Here is a 27,319-nt window from a genome sequence, read left to right as displayed (position 1 = left end):
TCAAATGAATCCTTTCAGCAACCACAAATTACGATACTGATTGATTTCAAGCATTGTAGTTTTAAATATAGTAATCATTCACTAAAGTCAAGTAGAGCTGGATTTATTGCTTGAAAAGGAGCGGTAAGAAGCGATCTTATATAATCCCACCCCTACAGAGTTCATTCGTTCCATAGTTTTTGTAATCCGGTTGCCTGGTAATGATTGATTATCGTCAGAAAACATTCATTCATGATTTTTATTAAACAGTAACGGTAAGCGTTATGTAATAATAATTGATTATTATTGTGAATTGAATTGTGGTTTAAATGAGTCGTTACGTCCCCAGCAGTGCTTTGGAGTGTTTGTGATGAGGCGGAGTTTGCAAACTGTTTCATCCAAATAAATGCATCTAATTTAATGTCTTTATTGTTGTGAGTCAAGTGTACCTAATTGAATGTTGGTCTCCAACAATGGATTGATGGTATTTATGGGTTATTAAAGGTCCAAGACAGTCTCTCCTGTAGTTCAGAAAACAAGCACCCCCCATAAAGCTCTTGTAGAGTATTACCACCTTAACTACTGCTTTGGTCATGCCTTATTAAAAAAGAAAATAAATAAATAAAAGCGTTGAAACCATCGATCAGAGGTAAATAAACTTTATGCACCTCAGTGCCAATGAGTCCCATGCAGCTCTGTCTTGTGAAATCCACTTCTGTCTCAAAGCCAGTCTTGTAAATTCCGTGTATTTTTGTTTCCTTGAACTCTCAGAGTTCAGGTCTTGCTTGGATATCTGCTCCCAGCTTGGTGGTATCGACTCGTGAGGACTTTTGTCATCCCGTTAAGCTGCACCGTTCAGAACGACATTTTCTTTGCTCGACTCGCCATCTGCTCGGTTGTTTCAGCACCACTGCTTTCTGCAAACTTGGAGAAAATTGCAAGATCGTTTGGGATTGAATATGGAGACGTGGTTTTTGGCTCTCTCTCTGCTTCTGGATTTTTACCCAGTAAGTTGTAATCAAGTCCTTAAATGTTGAACTACATTTGAATTAGCTTAACCAGAAATTGACTGGAACCTATCTGGTTTTGTTTAAACTTGATCACCTTTTTTTGTGTCATTTTTAACCTAAATCTCAGACTTAAAAATACAGATTTCTGTCCCAAACTACTTCCCTGAATATCCTTCACATCTGTGTTGTTTCGCATGTTTACTGTTTTTAAAAAGTCTCATTGGTGTACTTTCACCAGGCTGCCCTGTTATAAAACACAACATTTGCTCAAACACATCAGAGTTTGTGGTTTTAATCTCCACTTGACTCCAACTCGTACATTTTATCAACCAGCTGCTTGAAGGCAAAGATCAACTTCCTGTCTCTGCATCACTAATTAGAGATAATTACAGCACAGCAGACACGCGTGACAACAGTCTTAGAGCTACACGCCATCTCATCATGAACAGTTCCCGTGCACCAGCGCTCATGGTTGCTGCTGCATTCTGCTAGAATCCAGATTTTCTCTGCAGAAACAGCTCACATAATGACTGGGTGCATGCTGCCCCCTAGTGGACACGCTCTGCAGTTTTTTGATAATTCCATAAAATATTTTTAAAAAACATGTTTGTTTTTATGCTCTATAGTAAATTTCATAAACTCATTAAGGATGAGAAGTCTTGACTTCCCTTTTTCTGGCGTTTTATTCCAAGTAGTGAAAGGAAGTCTCATGAGGGGCAACAGTCTGAGAAAATGCTGACAGTGTCGATCCACCCTGTGGTGAGGGAAAAGACACCGCCTGCAGTTGGAGAGGATCACATGGAGGATCCTGAACCGGATCCGTTCTCTAGGTTGATCCTTCAGGTCCTCAGACGTCGCTGGTATTCATTTAGCTTTCCTGCCGCTCTACTCGGATTATAGAACAAAGACTTCAAGCATAAACGTGTCATAAAGAAGAGCAATGGGATTTACCAAGTTCCTAAAATCAACAGTGTGGCATGAGAAAATGTCTGCCTCTGATTAATCCCAGTGCAACATGCCGGACACGTCTTCCATCTGCTATATTTATTTAGATTTGCACACCAAGATAAGCAAAAGGTCAGAACCCCTCTTTGTGTGTTTCATCCGATCCGGAGTCTCAGTTGGAGATGCAGGCAGGTGGAACATGTTCACTGCTGCTCCAGTTGTTCTCCTCACCGATTCCTCTTTGTTCTGAATTCGGCACGCCAACATTTGAGCGCCGTTTCATTAGTGCTGCCACTTTCTCTTCACTCTGTGACATTTGTGCAGGAAAAGGCTGTGAAGCGGCTCCGACTTTGATCTTTGCTTGGCTGCTGTTCTTTGGAAGTGGAACAGATATTCCTATTAATCCACGATTCTTTTTTTCTTCAGGCTCTGCTCTTCAGACTCATGACATTCATTAAAGCTACCAGAAAGTGGCAAAAAGGAGACAACAGGCAGGGCGGAGCAGCTTCTCACGGCCGCGCTGTGACATTTAGAGTTTGGTGAATCAGATAAATAGCCGACTTTGATCCTGACGAGTGCGTCTTAACCGGCCTCTTCGTTCGCTCTCTTTAATCTGCTGCAATTTGCTCTCCACTTTTCAATTTGACAAACAGGATTTGAAGTGAAGCCTCCCACACGGTAAACAACCAGCAGCGAGCTGGGGGAGAGAGTTTCCACATTGTGTTGACACATCATGGGAGCTCCAGCAGTCATCGCCCCCAGCATCCGGCGTGCAGCCCCCCCCCGAAGGTAAAGGAGCCTGCAGGAAACTGATGGAGCCCCCGCCTGGAGGAGATCGAGCGTTCCCTCCAGGAAAACAGCAGCCATCCAGCCGTCCATCATTTGCTCATGTACCCCGCTACTTCTTTCTCCAGACTCTGAGCGAAACGGTGGTTGAGGAAGAGGAGCTGGCCGTGAGGAAGGAGACGGCTGAGCAGAACATCCACGCGGCTGCTCTTCAGCAGGACCTGCAGGAAAAAAGATTCTTCATCAAACAACATCCAGACCTGCTGTGCTTCCCAGCCTGGTTTCTGTCTGACTGTGACGATGCCGTCAGAGGCTGGAGCTGTTCTAGTTCACAGAGGTCACAGAGGTCACACTCAGACAACTTCCATACTGCAGATCTTAAAGATGAGAACGTTTTGCTCCTGGTTTCTATTTCTCAAACTATTTTATCTAACTGGCATCAAAATCTTCCTTTTTCTGCTCACGTTCCTTAGATCTGAAAGTGCTGTCAGCGCATGAAACTGCCGCCGCTGTGCTCAACAGTGAAGGGAGAGTTTAACCCAGGGGTCTGCAGGAGACAGATGTGGCTCTTTTAGCCCCCCATTGTGGCTCTCGAAAGAAAAAGAAACATGTTTTTAATTTTAAAAGTCACTGCAAAGTAAAAAGTCCGTAAGTAAAGCAAAAAAAAAAAATGGAAAGAAACGAATAACTCTGTGAGGCTCCTGACTACAGTACCCATAATTCTCTGTTGAAGGTAAACATTTTGACAACAGTTTTAGCACCATTTGACCACACAGAATCACTCTGAGGTCAGTAAGCACAACCAGAATCCATATTCACAGTTATAGCAGATTATGAGACACTTTCTAATTTTGAACAGATTCAAGGATTTGAAAAGTTTGGTTTGTTTAATAAACATTTCTCCTGTTGGGCCCACGACCCTCAGCGTGTTTTGGATTTGGGCCCCCTGAGGAATCGAGTTCAACGCCCCCGCTATGTCGAATTCCTTCACTACACACTACAGTGTATTATGTACGGGTTAATGGCCGATGAAGTGTGCGTTTTACTTTTTAACACACGCCAAGGAAGCCTGAACTGTCTGACGCCAAGTGCGTTAAAAAGTGATAATGCACACTTCCAAGGCCATCAACCCGCTTATACCATGGTCACTTACAAAAGCAATACATATTAACCAGTTTTAGTCCTTAATTCTTGTTTTTATCCAATTTGGATCGCTTTTCTCACAAAAAGTGGCGAGGAATGAAGGTCAATGGCAGCAAGACTGAGTTCATCTAATGCGCCGCATGACGTAACAAAAGTCCGCGTCGCGCAGCACCACCGCACCAAGATTTGGCGATATATATATGCTGATCGTCCCGATGGGTTGAATATAGTATCAGTTTAGAGAGAAAGTTCACCTCTTACTGCTTGTTTTTTTCCAAATGATGAAGCAAAAGGTTGTTTTAAAGGAGCCGGCGCAGTGATACAAAACATTTAAGCTAGCTGACCGGATCTTCTTTTTTCACCCTGCGGTTATCAGGTTTTGATGCACATCGAGCAGCCAATCAGAATAGAGTATTCACCCGGACCGTGGTATAAACACTGTTTGCCGCTCTGTAACGCTGTCCAATCGACAGCCCAAAAATGTCCAGTGTGCATCGGTGCTCACTAGATTGGTGAATATAGACCACAATGCATGTTCCAATATGGCGGTGTCCACATCACCAAAAAGATGGCGACTGAGTTGACTTCGTTTGGTTCTCATATAAAGTCAATGTGGTGAAGATCAGCAGAAGGTTTGGGACTTTCTGAACGCCCAGGAAGGAACACAACATCAGTCAGACATTTCAGACGCAGAACATTTAGAGAAGATGCTGATCTGAAACCTGAGAAACGGAAAAGGGAATTTCAAAAACCACTTTTCCTCCCGTGAATATTAAAAGAAAAAACTCATTCAGCTTCTATGGTGCACCTGCTGGTAGAAAGATGTCCATTACAGGGGTTGACATAGCCCAGAAATTTGCCCTGGCCCACAGGGCCAGTAGTTTTTGAAAATTACTGGCCCGACACCGCGCACAGCGAGACCCGCCGCTCCGCAGGTGCTTGCAACTTTAGGGGGGTCCGGGGGCATGCCCCCCCGCAAAATTTTAATATGGTGCAATTTGGTGCATTCTGGTGACATCTAGCACTTATTTATACACTTTTCAATGACTAAAAATAGAGCATATCAAACTTAAATCTGCTCTAGTCTGTTTCAGATGTTTTGAAGAGAGCGCTGCAGTGTAGTAGGTAACACGAGTTAAGAAGTTTTCATGCTGCTTCTAATCACTGCTATTTCACATTTGTTCCTAATCAATAGTTAAGAAGTTTTATTGACTTTTTTTCCCCTGTCTGCCTTAAGGTTCTGCTTTTTGTTACTGTTGCAAAGTTACATTTACTTTTTAGTTACTTTAGTTACCTAATTAAATTAAATAATTGAAAAATTAAATACAATTAAATTACTGAGATCATTCAGCTAACTAGAAATACTTACTGCTTACAGTGTTGTAAAGAAAAACAAAATTAAGTACTTTGACCTTATACTATACTGAGTCTGAGATTCAGGTATTTTGAGTTGCCTTTGATTCTTTGACATTCAGCTTAAAGCTTAGTGCATAGAGTTTCATCTTCAATGCATTCATTAAATATCTTGCTGTCCATAGTACTAATTCCACCCATTACTCCATCCAACATATTCCTATCTATTCCTGCCATGTCTTCCACATCTCTGACATGCTTCAGTCTCTCTTCAGTGACGGTGTTGGATTTATGATCATCGCGGTGAAAAACCACCAGGGGGCGCGCTGATATGTGTGTCAGTTTAAATATATCTGCCTAAAATGTAATAATAACCCACTGGCTTGTTCCTTCGTTGTTGCTGTTTAACATCGTTTAGTATTGAATTGTTAGATTCAATAAAGTTTGAAAAAAAAATTGAATGAGCGCGTGCCGCGTGGTGCTCGGCAGTGACAGCCGCGCGCGCAGGCGGGAGAGGAGGAGAAGAGTGAGAAAAGGTTTCCCATAGAAACCCTTGAAGTCTGAACACAGGACTAGCAGAAAAAGTGAATTATAAAGACGAGGTAAATCTACACGTTTTCGCAAAATATACTTTATTGTAAAAGGTGAAAAATTTATTAATTGTTAGATATTTTAGTGGCCCGAGCGGACAAGTAAAAAATAAAGTATTGTGGTCCGTACTGCTCGAAAAACAGGACCGGGCCAGCGGACGAATGGCTATGTCGAGCCCTGCATTAAGAGAAGCTTACAATTGGGTAAATAAAGTAAATCTGACAATGGTTGCTAAGCAACAGAGAGAGGGCTGCTGTGAAACTCTGTGATCAAATCCGGAGTTTTCTGAACTGCGACCGCAGAGAAGTTTGGAGGGAAAGCTGTGCACGTTAGCCAACACGCCAACAAACCCCAAGACTCGGGCGTCTGACAGGAAAGCCCCCTACAATCTGTAATCTGAGATTATTGGGACATCATGACAGAGCAACCATCAATAATAACAAAAATAAATCCATCTAAGTCATGTGAACATTGAGGAATATTTTTCAGATTCTTGTTCTATTTTTTGAGCTCTTTGATTCTGTGTTTTTTTTATTTATTCTTTTCGCTCCCGTAGAACATTCCTCACTTTTTGAAATATGAAACACATTTCAGAATAATGATTTTATATTTGAAACCTTTGTTTTTTGGGAAAGTGTCTTCCTGCTCATTTGTTGCCGTTTCAGTTGTTATTTATATTTTTAAATTAGAAAAGAATGAGCTCGGATGATGTGGCATTCTGTTCACCTTTGACCCAACAGGTGTGGACTCATATGGGGTCAAACCAGGATCAAATATTTGGCACCCTTAATAACACTCAGTCATGCATCAGTGAGCAGCTCATTTGTTCAATTAAACTCAAATATACGGAGCCATAAAGCAGGGGTGGGCAAACTGCGGCCCTCGGGCTGGACCCGGCCCGCCTCCATGTCTGGTCCGGCCCACTGAACAATATCAGAGACCCATGTTTTGTTTTTTTTGTTTTAATCTGGCCACAGGATCCAGATGTGACATTTCTTCCCCCCTTCTGCAGCTTGCGCTCCAACCTAAAACCCTCTAAAGTCTCTGTCAAACAGAACTGAAGACAGTCTTTCTTTTCTACGTCACAGTTCATCTTTCCCGGTTTAGCTCGTTCTTTTAGAGCAATTATGCTGCTTTTTTTAAACAGCACACCCTGTTCTGTGTCCTGATTGGCTGGAGACCCTGTCAATCAATCTCCCAGGTGTCTCCTGTACAGAAACGCGGAGCTCTTCAGATCTACAGAAATCTGTGATCGATCCGATCTTTGTTTTCTAGGAAGGTTTGAGAATTTAAACAGGAGAAAAGTGTGAAAATGTTCATGTCTGTGCTGACCTCGCTGCCCTGGCCCAGCAGGTGCAGGTGCTCCAGGCAGTGGCGGCTCAGGCTCCGCAGACTCCCCTCAGCCAGCAGCAGGTTCTCGTGGGGCTCGCAGACCAGCGTGAAGGCCAGGCTGTGGACGGCCAGCCACACGGCGCTCGCCTCCTCGCAGAAGGGGTCTCCGGCCCGCAGCCGCATCACCCCGCTGTCGGCCTCCTGCAACGCCAGCGCCTCCTCCCCCGGCACCGCATCCACCAGCACCCGACCCGCAGCCTCCCGGGTCAGAGAGACGACGCTCCGGACCTGCCTGACCCACAGACAGCATTTTTAGGAATGAAGAGCTGCGGTCAGCTGACTGACCTAGACTCTCAGGATGGGACTTTTGAATGTATCTGTGTTAAAAACAGCCGTATCTTTTCCTCCAAACCTTCCATCTCCCGACATGAAAACCAAACTCTTAGACCTTAGCAGATATGTGGCTCAGGACGGGACAGCTCTGATGCTGCTCCCTGTCTGTGCTGCACCGCAAATGTTACGTTGGGGCTGAAAGCTAGGAGGAGAGAGTGTAACCAGATGGATGATGGGAACTGTGGACGGGCTTACTTCTTAGAGGCACCTCAGGAATTCTGAGGCATATTTCTGATGAACAACTTAGGGTGAGATGATATCAATTCACTTCCCCCCACTCCCTTTCAAGCTATAAATCTAACTCTGTTTAATATATCCACTATATTTAATCAATCTAGTGGGTGCATATTCTATGCATAACATCTTTGTTTATGATTGAGAAAATTCCAACCTAACTGAACTCCCGCTCCTCACCTGGCCACCACGGACAGCTTCTCCTTCCGCAGGAGTCTTCTCTCCTCCGGGCTGAGCTCCCGGTGCTGGTCGGTTAGAACCGCCTCGTCTGGACCGAACATTCGGGAGTAAAGCAGCCGACTCTCCCCGGCGGGCAGAGCGCTGACGGGACACACTGTGTGGATCAGGAAACACCGAACCATGGCTCACACAGCGGCGACGAACAGGACAGGAGCGTCTTCCCGCTGATGCTGGCCAAACTTCCGTTTTGGTCAGCTGACCGGGATCACGTGAAATGGGTGTGTCCTTTTTAATGTGTCCACCAGAGGGCGCCATTGCACTTTGATGAGCAAATGTCTGAATTCTGTTATTACAGTTTTTCTCAGTCGCTTTAGTACAATTCTCAGATCAGAATTGAAGTTTGCAAATACGTGTGTGCATTTCTCAAAACAATTTGTACAAACAGCAAAACACTATGGATTTCTTGCAAAAGCCTGTAACTTGCTCAAAATCTTTAGTTCATCTCTCAAAACTAAGTCTTTATGTCATTGAACGTCAGTGCCATCAGAATGTCAAGTCCTTGTGTCATTGTCTGCGAACAAGACAGTCAAATTACTTAGTCATGTTGTTCAACATAACTGTGTACTTTAGAGGGAGGTTCTGATGTAAACTATGGCTAAAGTTTTGATGACAATTATTGTAAAATGTAAGTTACACCTTTTTTGTTTGATTGCAAGAGACTGGACAAGATTCACATTTACACTTTCATTGTTCATATTGTAATTTGTTGACAGACCATGTCATACCAACATGAAATAAACAATTGATAATGTAGCAAAGAGCAGAGAATTGTACATAATCATTTGCATGGATGTACCAAAGCAATTACAACTTGTTCAAAGAAGTGAGAAACTGCTAATATGATGTGCACAAGTGACATCATGATGTGAAGATTGAACAAATAGTTTTGGGAATTTCATTCTGATCTGAGAATTGTACTAAAGCGACTGAGAAAAACTGAAGAAACACATTTCTTACAAACGTTAAAAACTTTGTCTTAAGTCACTTTACTGTCATTTTTAGAAAACTAAAGAGGGTTTGACTGTAGGCTATTTTAGACTGAGGATTATTTGTAATCATTTCTCAGTTTTTTGGGCATTTTAAAATTGGGCTATTCTAGAATTAGCCAAAGTACTACACTCAATGCAATTGATCTTAAAGCATGAAAGGGGGCAAAGTGCAACAGACACCTAATCTTCTGTGGCATTAAAGGACTTCTAATATTTCTGTCCTTCACAGTGCTCACAGAAAACTTAAAAATGCTAAAACCTGTCCAAAAGCGCACGGCAGATGGACCACAGCATGATCGCTTTCTCACAATCTGGTAAACAGTTGTTCCTTTAAAAAAAAATTGTATTTATAAAAATGTGATGTATAATTATAACATAGATATTTAAGTTTATTCACAGCTGAGGTTCTTTTGGGGCGTAACATATAAATCCAAGACAACAAACCAAAAAAAAAACTATTCATGATTGTCCTATCTCAGTCATACGACGGAGTTTTAGGGCCACGGTGAGGAAAAAAAATTCTGGCCAACATGACGAGATTAAAGTCGTCATGTCGACTTTAATCTCGTCATGACGAGAAAAAACTCGACACAAAGTTTCGAGAAAAAACTCGTCTTGTCGACATAAAAGTCTAAATAAAGTTTCGAGATTAAAGTCGCAATGTTGCGCGACAGCAGTGAAGCTGAGTCTTTCAGGAGTATTCAGTGTTATGGCTAATGCTAGTGAGCTAATGGCTTTGTATTTAAGAGTTAACGACAGAGTTTTATGGCCACCAAAAAAAAGTAATTTTATTAGGAGATAAAAACTCGTAAATTTACGGGAAAAAGTTCATAGATTAACAAGGAGAAAACACCGAAGTTGTCTGTTTATCGGAGCCTAGCTTGAAGATGAAATATGTGGAGCCTTTTGTGAAGCTTTATTTCCGGATTATAGGTTTAAAACAAAGAGATTCTGAGTCTTTTGGCGACTCAAAATCAGATTATTTTCCGTGTAGCAGTCTTTCCGGGGTTCGGCGTCAGTAAAGCGGAGTTTCATCTGTAAAATAAGGAGCTCAGAGACACGTTTGGGTGTAGAGAACTGCTGCAGCCTTTATTCTCCTTTTCATTCACATAACCTGAAGTTCATCTGTCACATTACGTCATGAACCTGTCATCCGATCACCAATGTGGAAGTAAAAAGTGTGGGTATAAAAAAGGTATAAAAAAATCATGCTTTTTTGGTTATTTTTGTGTGAAATGCCCAAATAAAAAATGGAAAAACAGAAAAAATTCTTCACTTAGATGACAGTTGGTTTAGTCGACAGACTTGATACCTATGTCAGGACATTTATGCTAAATGCAAAAACATCTGAAATATGGAGAAAAAAGGTCAAAGCTGGTGCCCAATTTAGAAAGAAAAGAGAAGAAGAGGAGAAAAGAGACAAAGAAAAGGGTATTATCGCATAGCTAGATGCACGTTTTCTAAATTCGAATGCTACCTGCCCTACAACAACAACAACGTTGCAGAGGAAAAATCTCTTGTTTGGTCTATCATGACCAAAACTGAAGTAGGCCCAAATATTGCAAATAACGTCATTTTTAAGATATTTATTCTTAAATGTTTGCTCTGCCTTAACTTGTAACATTAGTTATGATTCGTGTGTCTGTCTGCTCTGCTGTAACACAAAGTTTTTGTTGTGTTTTATTGTTGTATATTAGTTCATAATGTTAAATAAGCTGTGATGGTAGCATGCTGCTGCTGCTGCTGCTGCTATCTTTTCAAAACTCCAGTTGATCAAGTCATACCTGAGATCACCAATGTCTCAGGAGCAACTCACTAACCTGCTGTTGTTAGTATCAATCATTCAGGGGGGGAGCAGATTTCATATGATGACGTTATTGACAAGCTTGCATCAGGTTTAGTTAGTGTTTTCTGTTCTTAGTGCTGCAGTTACATTTATTCTAGTGTGTTATTAGTGTGATTTGTAGTTTATAATATTTATTTTAGATTATTTATTTGTGTTTGATTAAATATTTCCCACTGTATTTTCAGTTACAATAAATGGACAAAGTGACTCTATTTGGGGTGGGGGGTGGGGGGGGGGGGGGGGCAGAGGAGGGTCTCGCCCGGGGAGTAATTCAGGGTAGAACCGCCACTGGCTTCCAGACATCTGGGACGTTATCAATAAACATTCAGCTCACCTGTTCAACAAAGTGTTCAAACATTAAATTATTTAGAAAAGCCCAACAATGAGTCAACAGTAAGTCAATAATAATATTAAATAATAACAATATATAAATAAGTCAATAATAATGAATGAATAATAAAAAAAATAATAAAATATCAATAGTAAGTCAATAATAACAATAAATTATAACAATAAATAAATAATAAAAAAAAATTAAAAAAAAAGCTTTACCCAACTGATTCATGTGAGTGATCAATTTGGTGTAAGACAGATGGTACGGTGTCGGGTTTCATCAAACAGTCTGGCCTCTTATCGAAATGTGTTTCAACAAAATGTTTTGGACATAGTCAGACTGTATTGTTAGCTGGTACCACAGTGATCCATCTGGGTTTTAGCTCTTTTTATTGCTAAGTCCCACTTTTTCCTTAAGTCTGAATCCATTGGAAACCTGCAAGAAAATTTCAGTCACTGAGTCAGAAATGTATAAATCTATATTACTATAATGGCCTAGTCCTAGTATACTGTATATAGGTTTAACAAAATGAAGTTTACATTTATGTCGACAGCAAATTATATGTACATCATGCAGCATGTTGATAAATACAGTAGCCCTGCAGCATCATGCATGTCCACATGTTCTATTAATGAAGCCCCTGCAGTATTATTGAGACTGAATTAATTCCATACTGCAGCATTGAAAGAAAAAAAATATATAGTCCTTACCTGTGAAATGTTATGCCTTCCTCCTTGGTGGACTCTTTTTTCCGATTTTGCCGGTTGAAATCCGCACAATGAACTGGCATTTTGCAAAAAAACAGCGAACAAGTTCGCCTTTCGGGCAGCCAAAAACTCTGCAGCCCCCCCCCCCCCCCCCCCCCCCCCCCCCCAAACACTGATTAAATGCACAGCATTTGGTGGTTTAATCAGCGTTTGGTTTTATCTTTGTTGGACCCCTCTCTCCTCTGTGGATTTTACTTATGATTTGTATCTTTTATGCAACGTCTATGGCTTGTTTTAAATCATTCGGCGGTCCTCGTTCGTCGCCTCCGGCCGCTCACGGTCTGGTTCGTTTTCAAAGCCACCACTGAGGTTGGCCCCTCGGGAGTGTTCATGTTGATGGAACTTTTTTTTGGACCTGTTGGCGCCTCGTGGTTCATCTTCGGGGGGTCAGTGGCCTGATTCCTCGTGCGCCTTCTGGATTAGTTTGTTCTTACTTCGGCTGCCCATGCCTTCTCCACGTTTTACTCCGAACGCGATATGTGGCTGGGGATGGCTGGTATCACTGATGTTCTCACTGTTCTGCCTCTATGCCTCCCGGTGGCGTCTCTCGGCATTCAGTTGGCGCTCGACGTGTTTATCGGTTTACCTTTTAGCTGTACTGGCAGTCCTCATGCAATTGACTGTCTTATCACGAGCCCTGTACTGTACTTGTGTAGGCTATGGGCTCCCCTTCGTTTTTGCGTGTTCTTGATGATTTCTCTGTGGTCAATGTTCCTCTGCATGCCTGGTCTTTTGCATCTCTGTGGGGGGGAAAAAAAAAAAATTGTTTTCGAATCTGGGTTGCCACGTCGTCTACGACGTATGGTTGCCCGTCCGAATTTGTTTTCTTCTTATGGATCTGGATGGTTCTTTGGTGCATGCCTCTCCCATTATGTCATCACTTGCTTTTGTGCAGCGTGTACTTTATTTCATTCTTTGGTTGATGACTGTTTGTTCAATGATTGGGCCACCTGAATTTTGCTGAGGCTTTGGTCCCACGGTCACTCGTTCATCTTGTGTTCTTGTTCCGGGTAGTTTGATCCTGGGCCTCGTGTTCCTGTTCTGGATATTCATGTCTTGCGTTTTTGGACTGTCCTTCACAATGCTTGGAGTGGTTTTGTTATAATTATGCCTGTCGTGTCTTCTGTCTCCCTCCGCCTGTTCTTCGGTTGCTGGGCCCTCTGGTTTTTGGGGAGAAATATTTATGAAGAGTGGTTTGTGTACGTCCGGCCGCCAGAATCCACGGCTCTAATGGTTTTTTAAGGGATCATGTGGTTATGAATATAGCCATGGAGATTATATTAAGGCTCCTTAAAGAGTGAGATAATAATATCATGTGTCATCGGTTGTCTTGGTTGGTGTTTAAATAACACCATGAGCAAATTAACCCTGACCGTAGAAACTTCATCATTTACGCTCTCAAGTTTAGTTCAAGAGTTAATTCTTGTGTCCACAAGCCAGTCTTATATCTGCCCAGCTTAAGCAGATGACACTCAGCTGGATGCATATGCTCTGCCTCTACATTCTTAAGGTTCAGTCTAGCTATCAAGACCTACGATCCCTTGTGGATCTCCAGACACCCTCGGCTAAAATTTAAGCTTTCAGCAGTCTGTGTTTTGTTGTCCACCTATTTGAGAACCACTAATATCAAATATGAGAATCAAATTTCAGCCGAGCTGCGATCCATTGTTACGTGGGACATTGACCTTCCTCATCTACAATCTCCTTGGCCCTCGGTTACCCTTCCCATCGCCTGATTCTCGATGACCTTCTGAAGGTGCGTCCCTCTGGAACTGTCAAAGGTTCTCTTACAATTGGTGTATATAAAATTGGTGTTAAGATATCGTGCAGGTTCTGTATTTCACTATCAATTCACTGTTGGAATTTGTGATACTGGTGGTTTCTATGGTGCGATGAATCCACAATGGGACTTTTCCTTAACTTTCTACTTAATTTAACTTTCTCAGATTATTTTCTAAAAGCGTTGTTATTCCATTTATCTCAATCGTTGTAAAAAACTAATCAGTTTCTGTGTTACATATATATATATATATATATATATATATATATATATATATATATATTCTTTGCTGAGACTAATACTGGTTTGTATTTTATCTATGCACCGCATCCTGAGCCTGCAAGTCCCTGCTCCCTGGCCTGCTTCTCCTTTTCTGGCGAATGATGACACCCCTGCATTCCTTGATCTGGTGTTGCAACGATGACTGTTTGACGTACCTATTGCTGAACTGAAAGCTGATGGGGCAGTGGACCTCCTCTGCGTTCCCATGACACTTCTGACTTAAATCAATCAATATGTCAGTAGTAGAATGAATGTAAAATTTTGGATTATAGATGTTTAAAGAAAATTATTGCCAGGTGGAAGCCTCAAAAATTTAGGATGCTCTAAAGTATATTACAGTATGTGATGGAGCTCAAATTTGGTTTCTTAAGCTCAATTACGCCAATGAAGCATCGGGAATATGGCCGTTGAGGTTGTTCTTGATACTTAGATGGAAAACTTCGAATAAATAGATGTTGGTATATGGTATGCCAAATGGGGCTACATGGCAGTTAAGCTCGGTCTTAGTCCTGTCGTCCTGAAGCTTTGAATTAATAGATGTTACTTAAGCTCGTTAAAAACGTATATCAAATGGAAGAACGTTTATAGCCGTTAAGCTCGTTCTTAGTATTTGATGGAAGCTACGAATAATGGATGGTACTTAAGCATGTCATAGCATGCTTTGGAAGCTTGCATTGGATGTTAGGTAGTGTCTTCATATGGGTTGTTCTTGGCGGTTCAAATTATAGTTCCTTACAGCGTTTTGCGGACGTGGGTTTATGTTCTAAAAAGATCAGGTATGAGTGATTCTTATGTTGGCTCCCTGCTTTGTTTTTGTTTCGTTTTTTTTTTCTTTGTTTGGTCTCTCTCTCGCTCTCGCTCTCTGAACGGGAGCGGCCCTACGGTCAAAGGTTCCGGGTCACACGTCATCTTATGACACACTGATTATACATTTACATTCTTTCTTCTTGATGATCTTTGGTTTTGGGGGTTTCTTACCCTAAAGTTTATGGGGGTTGTCTCGTGGAATTGTGCGGAGCCTTATGCCAATCAAAGTTTGTTAATGCCAACTAAGATGCAAATTAAGCATGCGAAATAAATGTATTCTACTGCAGGAGTTTTTGTCTGACTGAAATGTGTGTTCCCATGCGTGCACTGCAGCAGTGACTTGACCTCACCAAGATGGCGGTGCTCTCCTCCCATGAGGAATCACGAGATGTCTCCTCTAGCGATATAACTCATTGGTGCCAGCAGCCCTGTGACCCTAAAAAAATGAATGAATGTTCAATTTCCACGTTTTTTTCACCTGAGGGGAGGGGGTTCATAAATGTCCAGATTGTCCAGGAAAGAGGTGGTTCTGTGTGTTCTGACACAAAATGAGACCACGCCCTCCTCCCTCCCTGACAGCAGGTTTGGATGGTATTGATCGGCTAACATTTCCTCTGAATTTTCACAGTATGGTCGGTGTTGAGTGCCTTGCTATAAAAGGAACATTGGTTGTTGTGGCAACGTTTGCTTTTAGGCTCAAGTTGGCGTCTTATACTTCACCCTGCAGCCCAGGAGGAGCAGGGAGCGCTGGTGAGCCTGGTTTACCTGGTGTCTTGTTCCAGGGCTCAGCGATGTAGATCTTCAGTTGGGACGTGTTTGTCATTGACTGACCCACATTAGAAGACGCGCTGCTGCCTCTTTATAAGTCAAAAACACAGCGGATCCACTTATTCAATCAAGAAATCAAACAGCTCGGCAGAGAGCTGACCTTCCAACCCAATGACTCGAGACTTGAGTTTAAACTTGAACTTTGTGACAAGTGAACGATGTTTGTTCACCTCAGAGCTCTCCATCGAGGCCTGGGGCCCGTTTTCCAGCAGTTGCATCACAGTTGTGGCAGCATGGACACAGTCACGTCAGTTTGTTGATTTGCACAGATTGTATTCAGACACTGTAAAACTTGGAACTGCGACAGTCGAACCTATGGCCACAGGCTTGACTTGTAAGATTGTGGGTCAGGAAGTCCTTACATCTGAGGAGGACGGATCAATTCGGAGAGATTTTAGGCTGTAAATGTTTTTAAATATGTATACAATACTAATGTGGCATAAATTAAATGACCTTCAAATAAATAAATCAAAAACAACTATTTTGAGCTTCATAAAGCTTAAAAAAGTCCTGAATAAAGAACAAAAAAATCCAGTTTTATGTAATTTTTTTCAAAATAAGATGGGGGGGTAGTTCTAAAGCTGATTTTGCTTTTTAATGGAATAAAATAATTGGAGAAAAAACCCACAATAGTTTAAAAGTACAAGGAGCTTGCTGTCCTCGGTGTGAACCCACATATCAGTTGTTTTATAAACACAAAACTCCCTGGGTCCATCAGCTATTGATGCAACAACTATGTACGCCAGAATAAAGATGTAAGGTTTTTTTTCAGATGCTTTGATTGTATGAAATAAAATTTGTGATTAAACCATAGAGATGCCACATTTCTCGGTTTAAAACCCAACCATATGTGACACTTTAAACCGAATCGTGGGGACAGTGAATCGGTGTATCTAATATTATTATTACTGTTTTTTGTATTACACCAGCCTTAGTTCAAAGGGTAAATGGGGTAAACTTGTGTACCGCTTTCTATCTTCCTTGAAGGGCCAAGGTGCTTTACAGTCACAGTCCCATTCACACCCACATGGCGGCTACGCTGCCAAACACTGGCGCCAACCTCCCACCAGAGGCAAGGTAGGGTTCAGTGTCTGGCCCAAGGACACTTTGACACATGGGTGGGCAAGGCGGGAATCAAACATGCAATCTTCTAATCATAGGTCAACCGCCCTACCGCTGCACCATGGCCAACTGAAACATTTTTCTTCATTGCTACTTGCGTATTAGCAAATAAAAAAATGATTTTGGGGAATTTGTCCTTGTTTTGTAATACACAAATCATATATCAATTGTAAAAAAAATGGTGACCCAACATTGAGGTTTGGACCAAATTGTGGGGAAAGTGAATGGTTGCATCATTAGTTTAAAAGGCCTATATCACGAAAAATGAACAATTTTTTCTATCTTTTAAGTGTATTGTAATGTTAATTCCTCACAAAAACAACCCCAAAATGGTATTTTAATCATTCACGTATTTCTGAGTATTCCTCTAAAAACCTGCTCTCTGAGCACCAGCCCTTCCCAATCCACAAAAACTAGCGGGTTTTCGCATTGTGACATCAAAAAGTGAGGAACAGCCCCTTCCAGGAAGAGTCTGCGCTGCCAGCTCCGCCCCCAGGCTAACACACACACACACTTTCTTGGTGGAGCTAGCGGTCATTGGCTAAACGCTTTCATGTAACCCTTGTGCTATCCTAGACACTTAAACGTTGGGAGTTGGGTCATCTAGACCCACTAGACAGTGCTCTGAACCTTTTTTCTTCAATGATTTGTGATCTTCACTGGTGTCCATGATTTACATGAAATCTTTCCACCTTTAACGAACAATATGCACAACCATATTTGTAAAAGTTCAGATGTTGTTTGTTTTTCGTGGGAGAAACGCAGAAAAGCTGCTGAGGCCGACTCTAGGATGATGTCATGAAATGGGCGGCACCAACAAAGAGAGAAAAAGGCGGAGCCTCAGAGATCGAGTCCTCTTACTTCCGGATAGGAGAATGAGTAACGATAATGACATATTTTTCATTAAAAATTTTATTCAGTGTGCCAGCAGTCATATATTATCATAAACATGAGAAGCACAATGCAGGCTCCTAAAACACCACTGAGGGTTCTACGCATATTCCCTCTTTCATTTAGGCTTTAGAGGAAGCCTGTGTAGAACAGGCCACGGAACTGTCCATCAACTTCTTTCTCTCTTTTCACCGTTTTTAATTGATTTACAAAATGCTACTAACTGAAAAGAATAAATGACCACTAACTTCAATGACATTTCAAAATGTTGTCCAAGCTGGGTCCATGTGTTCTTAATCAGGACTGTGAGAGGCCTCTTTGAGATGAGCAAACAACAAAAGACAACAGTTTGTTTAGGATTTAAGGCTTTTGTTTCTGCTTCCTTGTCTTGTTATTTGCTAAAAGCTGATTTAAAAAGAGTTTAGTGCTGTCCTACTTTAATGAAACGCATAAAAGTTTTCTTGGCGCATGAAGGTGTCTCTTGGTTCAGACTGAAGAAAGACATTTAGGAGTGAAAAAGACAGAACAAAGACGTGTCTAATGAGATGGCAAACAGTCAGAAAAAGTCGATTTTTTTAAAATCTTTTTGGCACATCCTTCAAGCTATAATCAAATGATTAAAGATCCTCTGAAGAGACGTCTGATCTGTTCGCATAAATATTCAGTCATCACCTCTCCCCTTCTCTGCTGTAAAGCCCTCAGGCTTTTAAGAGAGCATTTATTAAAAGTGAGCAAACGCTCTTCTCCAATTACAGCTCTCTGCTGTAATAAAACGGTGTTTACTGTATCATTCCTAGAATTAATGAGACGACATGGTTTGCTGACTTTATCTGAGCAAATGAAGCATTTAAGCTGTTCAGAAATCTGCAGTTTTGGGACTGAAGATCATGGAAATCTGTAGATTAATTAAAAATGACTGCTAAACGGAGAAAGACAACTCAGAAGGCAAAGCTGAACTACTATTTGACTCCCGAAAATTCTGGAATCATCAGTAGAATAAAACTGCAAGCAAACGTGGCCAGTAGAACCTCCTCATGGTAATGGGTCCACCTACTCATGAACAGCCTGATTTAGAGCTGCTGGTCCTTTTGATCTCATGGGTTTCTCATGGGTTACACTGTGGGGTGTGGCTCTGGCATTAAATGGCAGGATTTTTCTATCTTCCTTGAGGGCCCAAGGTTCTTTACAGTCCCAGTTCCTCATTCACACCCTGATTGTGGCACCGCTGCCGAACACTGGCGGCAACCTGTTACCACCTATAACAGTGTTCAAGGACACTTTAAAGCAAAGCTGGAATTGAACTGATGATATTCTGATCAGAGGTCGACCACCCTACCTGTGCACCACAGCTGCCAATTAGGGCAGGTCTTGTAACCCTTGTGCTATCCTAGGCACTTTAGCATTGGGAGTTGGGTCACCTAGACCCACTAGACAGTGCTCTGAACCTTTTTTCTTCAATGATTTGTGATCTTCACTGGTGTCCATGGATTACATGAAATCTTTCCACCTTTATCCACCTTTGTCATGGTAGGGAGAACACGTCAATGTAAGGGTGGGGTCATCTTAGATAGCGCAAGGATTAAACAGGAAGGGGCTGGTCTGCCCGGTATGCGCCAGATTGTTGTGGGTGGCGAAGAAAATTGCTGGGCCTATATGCAGTTTCAGTGTCGGTTGATTGACCTCATCTGGTAAATATGGTTTTACTTGAATACATATTTCATTCTGCAGTTTAAATGATGTAATGAACCATGTAATTTAAACAGCATGATTCTGTGAGTTATTAATGTACCACAATGTCTTTTGATTCAGTCTGCTTTAGGAGTATACAGCGGACTAACTTTTTGTTTGTCACTTCCAGGTCAATATCGTTTCAGTCACCCGTGTTCATCACTGATCATGCCTCCATTAGCATTTGTGATGATATCGCAGAGTTTTTCTCCGCTTTTGGGTACCAGTGTGTCCTGTGACTTGTGTGGGAAATGTTTTGGGCTCTGTGACAGCTATAGTGAAAATGACGATCATGTCACGAACTGGTGGTAGAGGACCCAAAATGCAGGAGACCAAGCTTGGTGACGGGAACTAAAACATTTAATAGGCAAACTGAAACATGCCAAAACTATGAGGAGAAACAAAACTGTGACACAACAGAGCAGATGACCTGACAAGGAAGAACAGAAACCAAGACACTTACAAAGGGCTGAGGGCAATTAACTGAACTGAAGACAGCTGTGGATCATGAACCTGAAGGTGGAGTGACTGACAAAAAGAAAACCAAAAACATGACCAAGAACAAAACCACAGAATCCTTACAGATCAGATACGAGAGACAGTAAAACTCATTCTGTGTTCAATATAATGAATGAATTTATAATCCACAGATCCAAAATCCACTGATGCACTTGTAGTTCAGTCTATCTAAAACCTGAACGTTTTGATGGATTATGAGAGAAATTTTTTTGAAACACAAATATCCAGGTCTGAAAGACAAATCCACAACATCTGTCTCATGATTTCAAGTTGAACTTTGTTTAACTTTCCCTTCACCTGCCTGCTCACATATATGGTTGAGCACGTTTTGAAAACAGATCTTTCAAAGTATTCATAGCTTCATCTGGTGTGGGTCTTTGGGCAAGACCTGTCGCGACCCCTGAAGGGATATACCCAAACTAATCAATCAATCAATCAATCTTTATTAATAAAGCACTTTTCAAATAAAAACACAACACAAAGTACTTTACATTTAAACAAAACTAATTAATATAAAAACAAGCATGAAAATTAAAATAAACAAGCACAAGAATTTAAAAATAGGGCCCCCCTCCCCGTACCTACACACAGCCCCCCACTCCTTTCACACTTCTCACCCCCTAACTAATGGGGAAAGACAATGAGAAATGAGAAATAGACTGAGCACGAAAACAAGATGTCGGACACACTAATAATTGGAACCTCCGTCTCTTTGAACAGGGGCATAACCAGACAAATGCAGCATCACAGGCGGGGACCGCTCCACCACAGCTAAGCGGTGATGCAGGTTCCCATCCAGAGCTGCAGTGGCTGAACAGCAGCCGACCCAGAGGGAGAGGTCCCTCTGATAGACACTGATTGTGTCAATTTTTTTCTTGATGTGGTTGTTAAAATGTTAAGCTCTGAATAAAGTCAGAGTTTTAGAAAAGGATTCAGAGATGTGAGTTCATAGAAAGCAGGAATGATGAGCTCCAACAGGCTCCAACAATAAAACCCACCAACGAAAGATCTAACAGCTTTCTGGAGAGAAGCTGACCAACAAACTGAGAGATGAGACCCGGAACGGACCAGCAGAGGGCAGCAGAGGGGCAGGCGCTTCAAAAGACATTCTGCTGACTGAAGCTGTCTGGAATTAAGAACGACCAGGGGCCTCATTTATAAAGCTTTGCGTAGGATTTGCGTCAGAAGTGGCGTACGGATGAAACATAGGACGTGCGTACGCAAAGAAATATTCGGATTTATAAAACCGTGCGCACGCACATCCTACGCATCTTTCCCTTAATAAATCACAACCGATTCTAAATGCAGCGCAGCTTTTTGCGGCTTCATGACACGCCCATATTTGTCCATAAATAGTCCGTGAAACGCCCACAAATGAATATTCATGGCAAACACCGAGAGGAAATCAAAAAAACGTAACTTCACTCAATGTGAAGTAAAAGTTATCGTTGGCGAGGTGGAAAAAAGGAGAAAAGTTTTGTTTGGAGGGCACAGTGTGGGCATTACTAATGCCAAAAAGGCACGTGAGGGCAAACGGTGGCGGACGCCGTAATGCTGTAGCCTCACAACCATTCGAGGTTGTGAGGCTACAGCGCTCCATCGGGGGGGGGGGGGGGGGGGGGGGGGGGACACCGGAGCGCCAGATGCACCGGGTGACACGCGTGGTTCCTCCGAGTGCTCCTCTGTAACGCCGGGCCCAAAAGCCCGCAGAGGTCCAACAGGACGGCTGGAGGAAGTCAGAACCGGCTCATAAGCCACTCGTCCTCGTTTGCCAGCAAGTCTTCTTGCTGTCTAAAAATGCGTTCACTCCGTATTCTTCCATTTGCCACATCTTCTAAGATCAGCCATTGTGCGTCATTACGCATTCTGATGGGGCATTTTATTTCCATCCATTTAATTACATCTGACAAGCTACAGATGTCGGTAATAATCGACGTGGAAATGGGAAATTGATCAGCGCAAATGTAATTTCTTGTTGCTTTCTGAATGGTTGAGACATACGCCATACATTGTTTTATCAAAAATAAAACAAACTAAAGGCATATGCATGAATACCATAATTCCGTAGCTTATGAAGAAATGTTTTAATATGAAAACAACTTTCCCCAGTGGATAATTAGTACGTCCGTCCGCACGCCCACACCTTTGTCTGCTCCTCCAGACGGACACACTGACGAGAATATCAGTTTTGTACATTATTTCGTTCTGTTAACTATATTATTTATGAGGATGAATTGCACAACATGCCAATATCGCAGAACATATTTCACTTTTCTTTTTCCAAATAAGTGTTCATTTGAATTTCTGTTGTAATTTTCGTTTGATTGTTTTGTTTGTTTCACTGCTGATCGATCAAACAGGTGTTCGTGTAGCTGTTAATTGTAAGACTTGCTTTGTGAAGTCTTCATGTTATTTCTGAGAGGCAGGATTGTCATTTTCACTTTTACGTGTTTCTTCCATCTGCCGACGGTGTCGCCGTTTCTCATTTCACCCGTTTTTGTGCGTACGCCTGGGTCAGAGCTTGCGTGGAGGACCGCACATTTTCCCGTCAAGTTTGCTTTTTATAAATCTCAACTATTGCGTAGAGAGTGGCGTACGCCTTCTTTTGTGCGTACGCAACGTTTATAAATGAGGCCCCAGGTCCTTCAAGGAAACTTGAACCTTCTTCCAACGGCTCCACATCTCTGTCCCAGACAACCCTGATGCTCTGGAGAGACGCTCATGTAGACTAACTCTAAAGAAATTCAGAGTCTCCAAGTCAGTTGGTGCAACTGTGACAAGTGGGAGAAAGATGAAGGAATGAAGACATGATGAGGTAGGTATGAACATATCTGGCTTACATGGTGCTGATAGTTGTTTTTGCAGAGTTTTCTTATGTTCAGCAGCACTTTAACCCCAAACATGTACCTGAATCTGCAGGCAGTTGCCCAAAGCAGCCAGCAAAAAGGCTGTTCTACAAAAATAAAAGTCCTCTGAAATGCAAAAGATCAAAGATTAATAAACAAAGACCATGGATTCTGCCTCTGGAGGAAATCCAAATCAAATCGCCTTCAGAGCTTGTAATCTCACCACAAGCGCACTGAAGTGTTACACGGCATCCCCACATCATTTTTTTTTTTTGAAGGGGGAGTTTCTCCATAAAAACGGCCATCGCTTGTTTTGTGTCTCATGATCAAGGTCAGAAAGCAGGCCGTGTTCTGCCAGAGAATTCAGAAGAAGGCCCACATTTCCCAGACAAGGAGAGGATTTCTATTGGACTGAAAGTACAGAAGTTCAAGGCAACCTTTCTGGTCTGAGCTCCCACTCTGCTCTGCCGTTCTGAACCAGTGGTAGAAAACACTTTGTTAGTAAAGAGCCGTGAAAAGTGAGCTAATTTGGCTCAACAGAGTTTTACCGAGTTAGATCTAGTCAGCGGATGATAGGAGATACCAGAGATATTTTAGTTTTATTATGATAAAAACAGATGCGTCTGCTCACCTTCTGCTGCTCTAGAGGCAAACACGTCAAAGCCAAGTTCCATGAAGGTAATTCATCTTAAAACTTGACCGTGGCTCAAGGCAACTTTTGGGATACAAATAGGGAAAAAAAAGGTCTGTGAATATGGCAAAAAGTCAGAAAACACATTTTTATGAATAGCTATTGATGTTGAACATAATTAAAAACCAAAAAAGTAACTCATATGAAAAAAGGAAATGCATTCCAGACTCCGACCGAGGGTTTATTTTTCCGTATTTAACTTATAAGCACAGAAACTTAAAGCAACAGTTAAATAATTCCCTAAATTCCCTCTTCAGTTAGATCATAAAAAAGTGCTTCAGTGGATCACACACACAAATGTTATTTTTGCAATCCAAACTTTAAATCTCTCTGATTGAGCACATTTTTTATGTCCCACAATTTTTTTTTACAATGCACATAAATGTTTATTTTTACTGCAATACTTATGGGTAGGATTAGGTAACATAAAAACACACACTTTTGGTTAAAGCTCTTCCAGCAGTTGGTACTTGCAGCAAATCCTCGCTGCTTCTTCTTTGCTCTCACAAACGAGCGCACAGTTACACACCATGGGGGGGCAAGCCAAACTCACCAGAGAAATCTGTGAGCAACTTCATGCTAAAAAATTTTAATGGTTGTATTTATTCTTTTATTTGAAGCGTCTTCACTGCCCCCTAAAGACTCAGCTTAGGAGACATGACATTACTTTGTAACCTGGCATGACACTGTTTCTTAATTTACTTTGCATTTGACAGTTTTTACACATTCGTTTAATTGTTTGTTTGTTATGTTTTGTCTTGTTTTGTTGTACGTGGATGTAAAGTATTTGTTTGTCAGAATTAACTATGGTAAAGTAATGGTAAAACATTAGCCATAAACTGACTCCTCTAACTCTGCTTAGCTTAAAAAGTTGGAAGGAAAATGATGATGATGATTATGATTAAGCCGCTTTTAGCAAAAATCTAAAAACCTGTGTTGTTTTCTAGGACATAGTTTCTGCAGAGCGGCAGGAGTTCAGCAGAAACTCAACTCTTACTTTTGGGTGGGACTGTTGACGAAAGGCCACCCTGCCCTCCCTGTTGCGGAAAGCTCTCTTTTATGCTTTTTCCACTAGCTTACAGCCCCTCACACCCCCAAGATGACATTAGTGGTGCAATAAAAAGGGCGAGCAGTATGGAGCTATCCAGATGTCCAGTTTGAATCCAGATTCCAGCTCAGACGAGGAAAACAAAGACGTTCATGGATCTCTACGTCTGCAGGTGGATGCATCAGAATGGAGCAGAGCAGGAAGCTTGTGGCCTGCCCAGCAGATTTTCTACATCAGAAATCCAATCATTTGCCAACATCTTTTTTTCGTCTGCTCCTGATTCACAACTATTTGAAAAACAAAAAACAATACTTAGAAATGCAAATATGAGCTTAATTTTCTTTACATCTGTCCTCTATCCTTAGAAAAATGCCTCAATAACATGTTAAAAACAAGAACAAAAAAACTGAATTTTCTATTTGAGTAGGTCGTTAAGCAGCTATGGGTCTGATAAAGAGACTCAGTTTTTGAAAAAATCTTACTGGAAAATGAATAAAAATCTCCTCATAGAGGCAGAAAAGTACAGAAAACAGAAAAGACCTGACAAGAGACAAGAGAAAATAAAATCAAACAGAGCAACAAACATAGTCTACAAGAAGATTTCAGATTTGAATAATCTGATGATATGAGAATTCAGATTAGGATTATATGTTTAGACTTGATAGTGATTTGATAGTGATACCTTTTGTGTTCCACTAGATCTCTGTGCCGCGTTCATTAATGTCTGTTTCCTTTTAAACAGGCGTTCAGTTTCATCTACGTCACATAAAACATTCCTGATCAATTTAGAAAGATGTTTTGAACAAAACACATGTGGGAGACCACAGGGATCTACTTTAGGCACCTATCCTTTTCATATTTTGATATTTTCATATTTTATATTAGTTTAGCATCACTTTTCTGTTCTACGCTGATGACATATAGCTGTACTTCAGCATTTCCCCTAAAGGCTAACTTTCGGCATGTTTAAGATAATAAATCATGGATGGCATGATGACTATACAGGTGTCAGAAGTCAAGATCTCTGTCCCCCCCTCTGGTCACCTGCAGGAAACATCTCAAGAGTTCTAACTACACCACATCTCCCAGCACACACTTCCTGGCACACCTGACCCTCATTCACTCGATCAACACAAGTTTACTTGATCTCTGTACTGAGCCTCCCTCAGTGGAAAGTATTGTTTGTGCCGCTCTGCCTTCTTTACTGAGCTTTGTATCTAGACCTGATCTTCTGTTTCCTGACCCTGCTCTGTATTTGAACATTTGCATCCCACCTGCCCCAAATCTCGCCTGGACCCTGACTTCCCCTGTTTCTCCTGCCTGACCCTGATTTAGCGTTGCAGACTTTTAGCAGCGCTTATTAACGTGCTGCATTTGGATCCAGCCATCTGCCTCTTCTTGTGACACCAGCAGGGAGGAAACTGAGGCCTTCAGGAACATCATAAACCTGTGTGTGTTATTTTTAAATCTGAGCTCAGTGTCATTTCACACCAAAGAGCTAGAAATAGTAAGAGAGCGAGGAGGAGCTTTCTCTTGCTTCGTCTAAGAGGAGCTTATGATATTATGGAGGATTCAAAATGGCTCTTAAAACAGACCAATTAAAATCATGATGGATATCATGATGGTTTCTCAAAATGTATGACTCTTGCAGCTTCTTACTGGTCAGATTAGCTTTAAGCATATACTCCTTTGTGAACCAAACAATGGGTCTTTTAGAGGTTCCAGGATTTAAATCAAAACCCCATGGTGAGGTCTTGTTTCAGCGTAACTCCATAGTGCAACCTGCCAGAGAGGCAGTTCAGTGAATGGAGGCACTTTAAAAAGCAGCAATAAAAGAAAGCTTTCATTACCTTTTGCTTGTGCCATTTTTATTTAGGCCTATTAGTAATTTTTTTACATCAGATAACCTGCATATCATTAGTTTGTAATGCTGTTTTGTTTTATTTTAATACCTTGTAACTTGTTTTTTTACTCTTTTTTTTTCCTTCTCACTTTTTCTGTTGATATTCATATGATATCTTCATGCCTGTTTCCAGGATGAACCGTCAGATAGTAAATCTAAAATAAAGCTCTGATGTGAAATGAGACTTTTATATTTCAGATCCAAATCTTTAGTTCTTCCTTCAGCTCCACTAAGATGATTTGGTTTTGCTATAAAAACAGGCTCTGTCCACTTTGTGTCATTTAGGAAGTATCTCTGCCCAGATGTAATAATTCATCAATCCCCTTTGACCCAACCTGAATTTCCCTCTGGAGTGCATGCAGCTGAATATTCAGTCTATTACATGAGTAATAGGCAACAGCCGCATGAAAGCAGTGGAGATCCAGCCCCTTCTCCCCATCTGTCATTACCGCTCAAGCATCCGGAGCACAAAGGGCCAATATAAATGATTCAACCATGATTAAGAAAAAAAATTGGCAAAGAGAATTCTTTGTGCATTTTCAAAGTATTTGGGCCGGCAGGAAGCAGAGGGATTCCACATCCATGCAGCTCTGAACACGTGAGGATCACTAAAGTTCATGGCTCTTATTTTGCCTGCAAACAATCACACACACACACACACACATTTCCCAGCTGGAGGGGGAGGAAACATTTATCTTCCTTCTCTGGCTGGTCTGTTCTTCTGGAGCAAAGGCTAGAGCATAGCAAGGGCATACGAAGGAACACACAGTACTGTCTTAGCTCAGGATACTGTGATGCTGTCTTCACGATAGAACATGCGGATGAATGGTTCATTCTCCCACAGAGTAAGTATGGCACATATCAGGAAACAACGGACAAAAATCCAGAATTCAGAAAAAATATTTGGAGCCTCCGATGAATGAATCATTTCA

General features: G+C 41.6%; 1 protein-coding gene and 1 long non-coding RNA gene across 3 annotated transcripts; one reads left to right on the top strand and one right to left on the bottom strand.

Moving 5' to 3' along the window:
• Nucleotides 1–1,265: 1,265 nt before the first annotated feature.
• ap5s1 (adaptor related protein complex 5 subunit sigma 1) lies at nucleotides 1,266–8,276 on the bottom strand. 2 transcript variants are annotated; one of them, XM_078940800.1, is made up of 3 exons: nucleotides 7,947–8,276; nucleotides 7,140–7,427; nucleotides 1,266–2,941 (listed from the first exon to the last, which is right to left on the bottom strand). In XM_078940800.1, exons 1-3 carry the CDS (start codon nucleotides 8,259–8,261, stop codon nucleotides 2,813–2,815), a joined length of 732 nt encoding a protein of 243 aa, XP_078796926.1. In that variant the 5' UTR covers nucleotides 8,262–8,276; the 3' UTR covers nucleotides 1,266–2,812. The 2 variants fall into 2 exon arrangements, with proteins under 2 accessions (XP_078796926.1, XP_004082785.1); XM_004082737.5 differs by having other exon boundaries at nucleotides 7,140–7,431; nucleotides 7,947–8,214.
• A 14,070-nt stretch (nucleotides 8,277–22,346) lies between these two features.
• Nucleotides 22,347–27,051, top strand: LOC144989054 (uncharacterized). Its single transcript, XR_013653194.1, has 2 exons — nucleotides 22,347–22,714; nucleotides 24,384–27,051. It is a non-coding gene; the product is annotated as an uncharacterized LOC144989054 (long non-coding RNA).
• The last annotated feature ends 268 nt before the right edge of the window (nucleotides 27,052–27,319 follow it).

This window comes from Oryzias latipes, chromosome 22 (genome assembly GCF_053564925.1).
Source record: "Oryzias latipes strain Hd-rR chromosome 22, Olatipes_Hd-rR_3.1".
NCBI lineage: Eukaryota > Metazoa > Chordata > Actinopteri > Beloniformes > Adrianichthyidae > Oryzias > Oryzias latipes.
This window is presented reverse-complemented; position numbering and strand designations above follow the sequence as displayed.

What these genes read in the sequence shown, in the direction of transcription:
- ap5s1 (XM_078940800.1), bottom strand. Translation starts at nt 8,261, where the DNA reads ATGGCGCCCTCTGGTGGACACATTAAAAAGGACACACCCATTTCACGT. An exon ending in AAGCTGTCCGTGGTGGCCAG is followed by an intron (nt 7,428 to 7,946) that starts GTGAGGAGCGGG and finishes TGGGTCAGGCAG; the next exon opens with GTCCGGAGCGTCGTCTCTCT. An exon ending in TGCTGGGCCAGGGCAGCGAG is followed by an intron (nt 2,942 to 7,139) that starts GTCAGCACAGAC and finishes TTTTTCCTGCAG; the next exon opens with GTCCTGCTGAAGAGCAGCCG.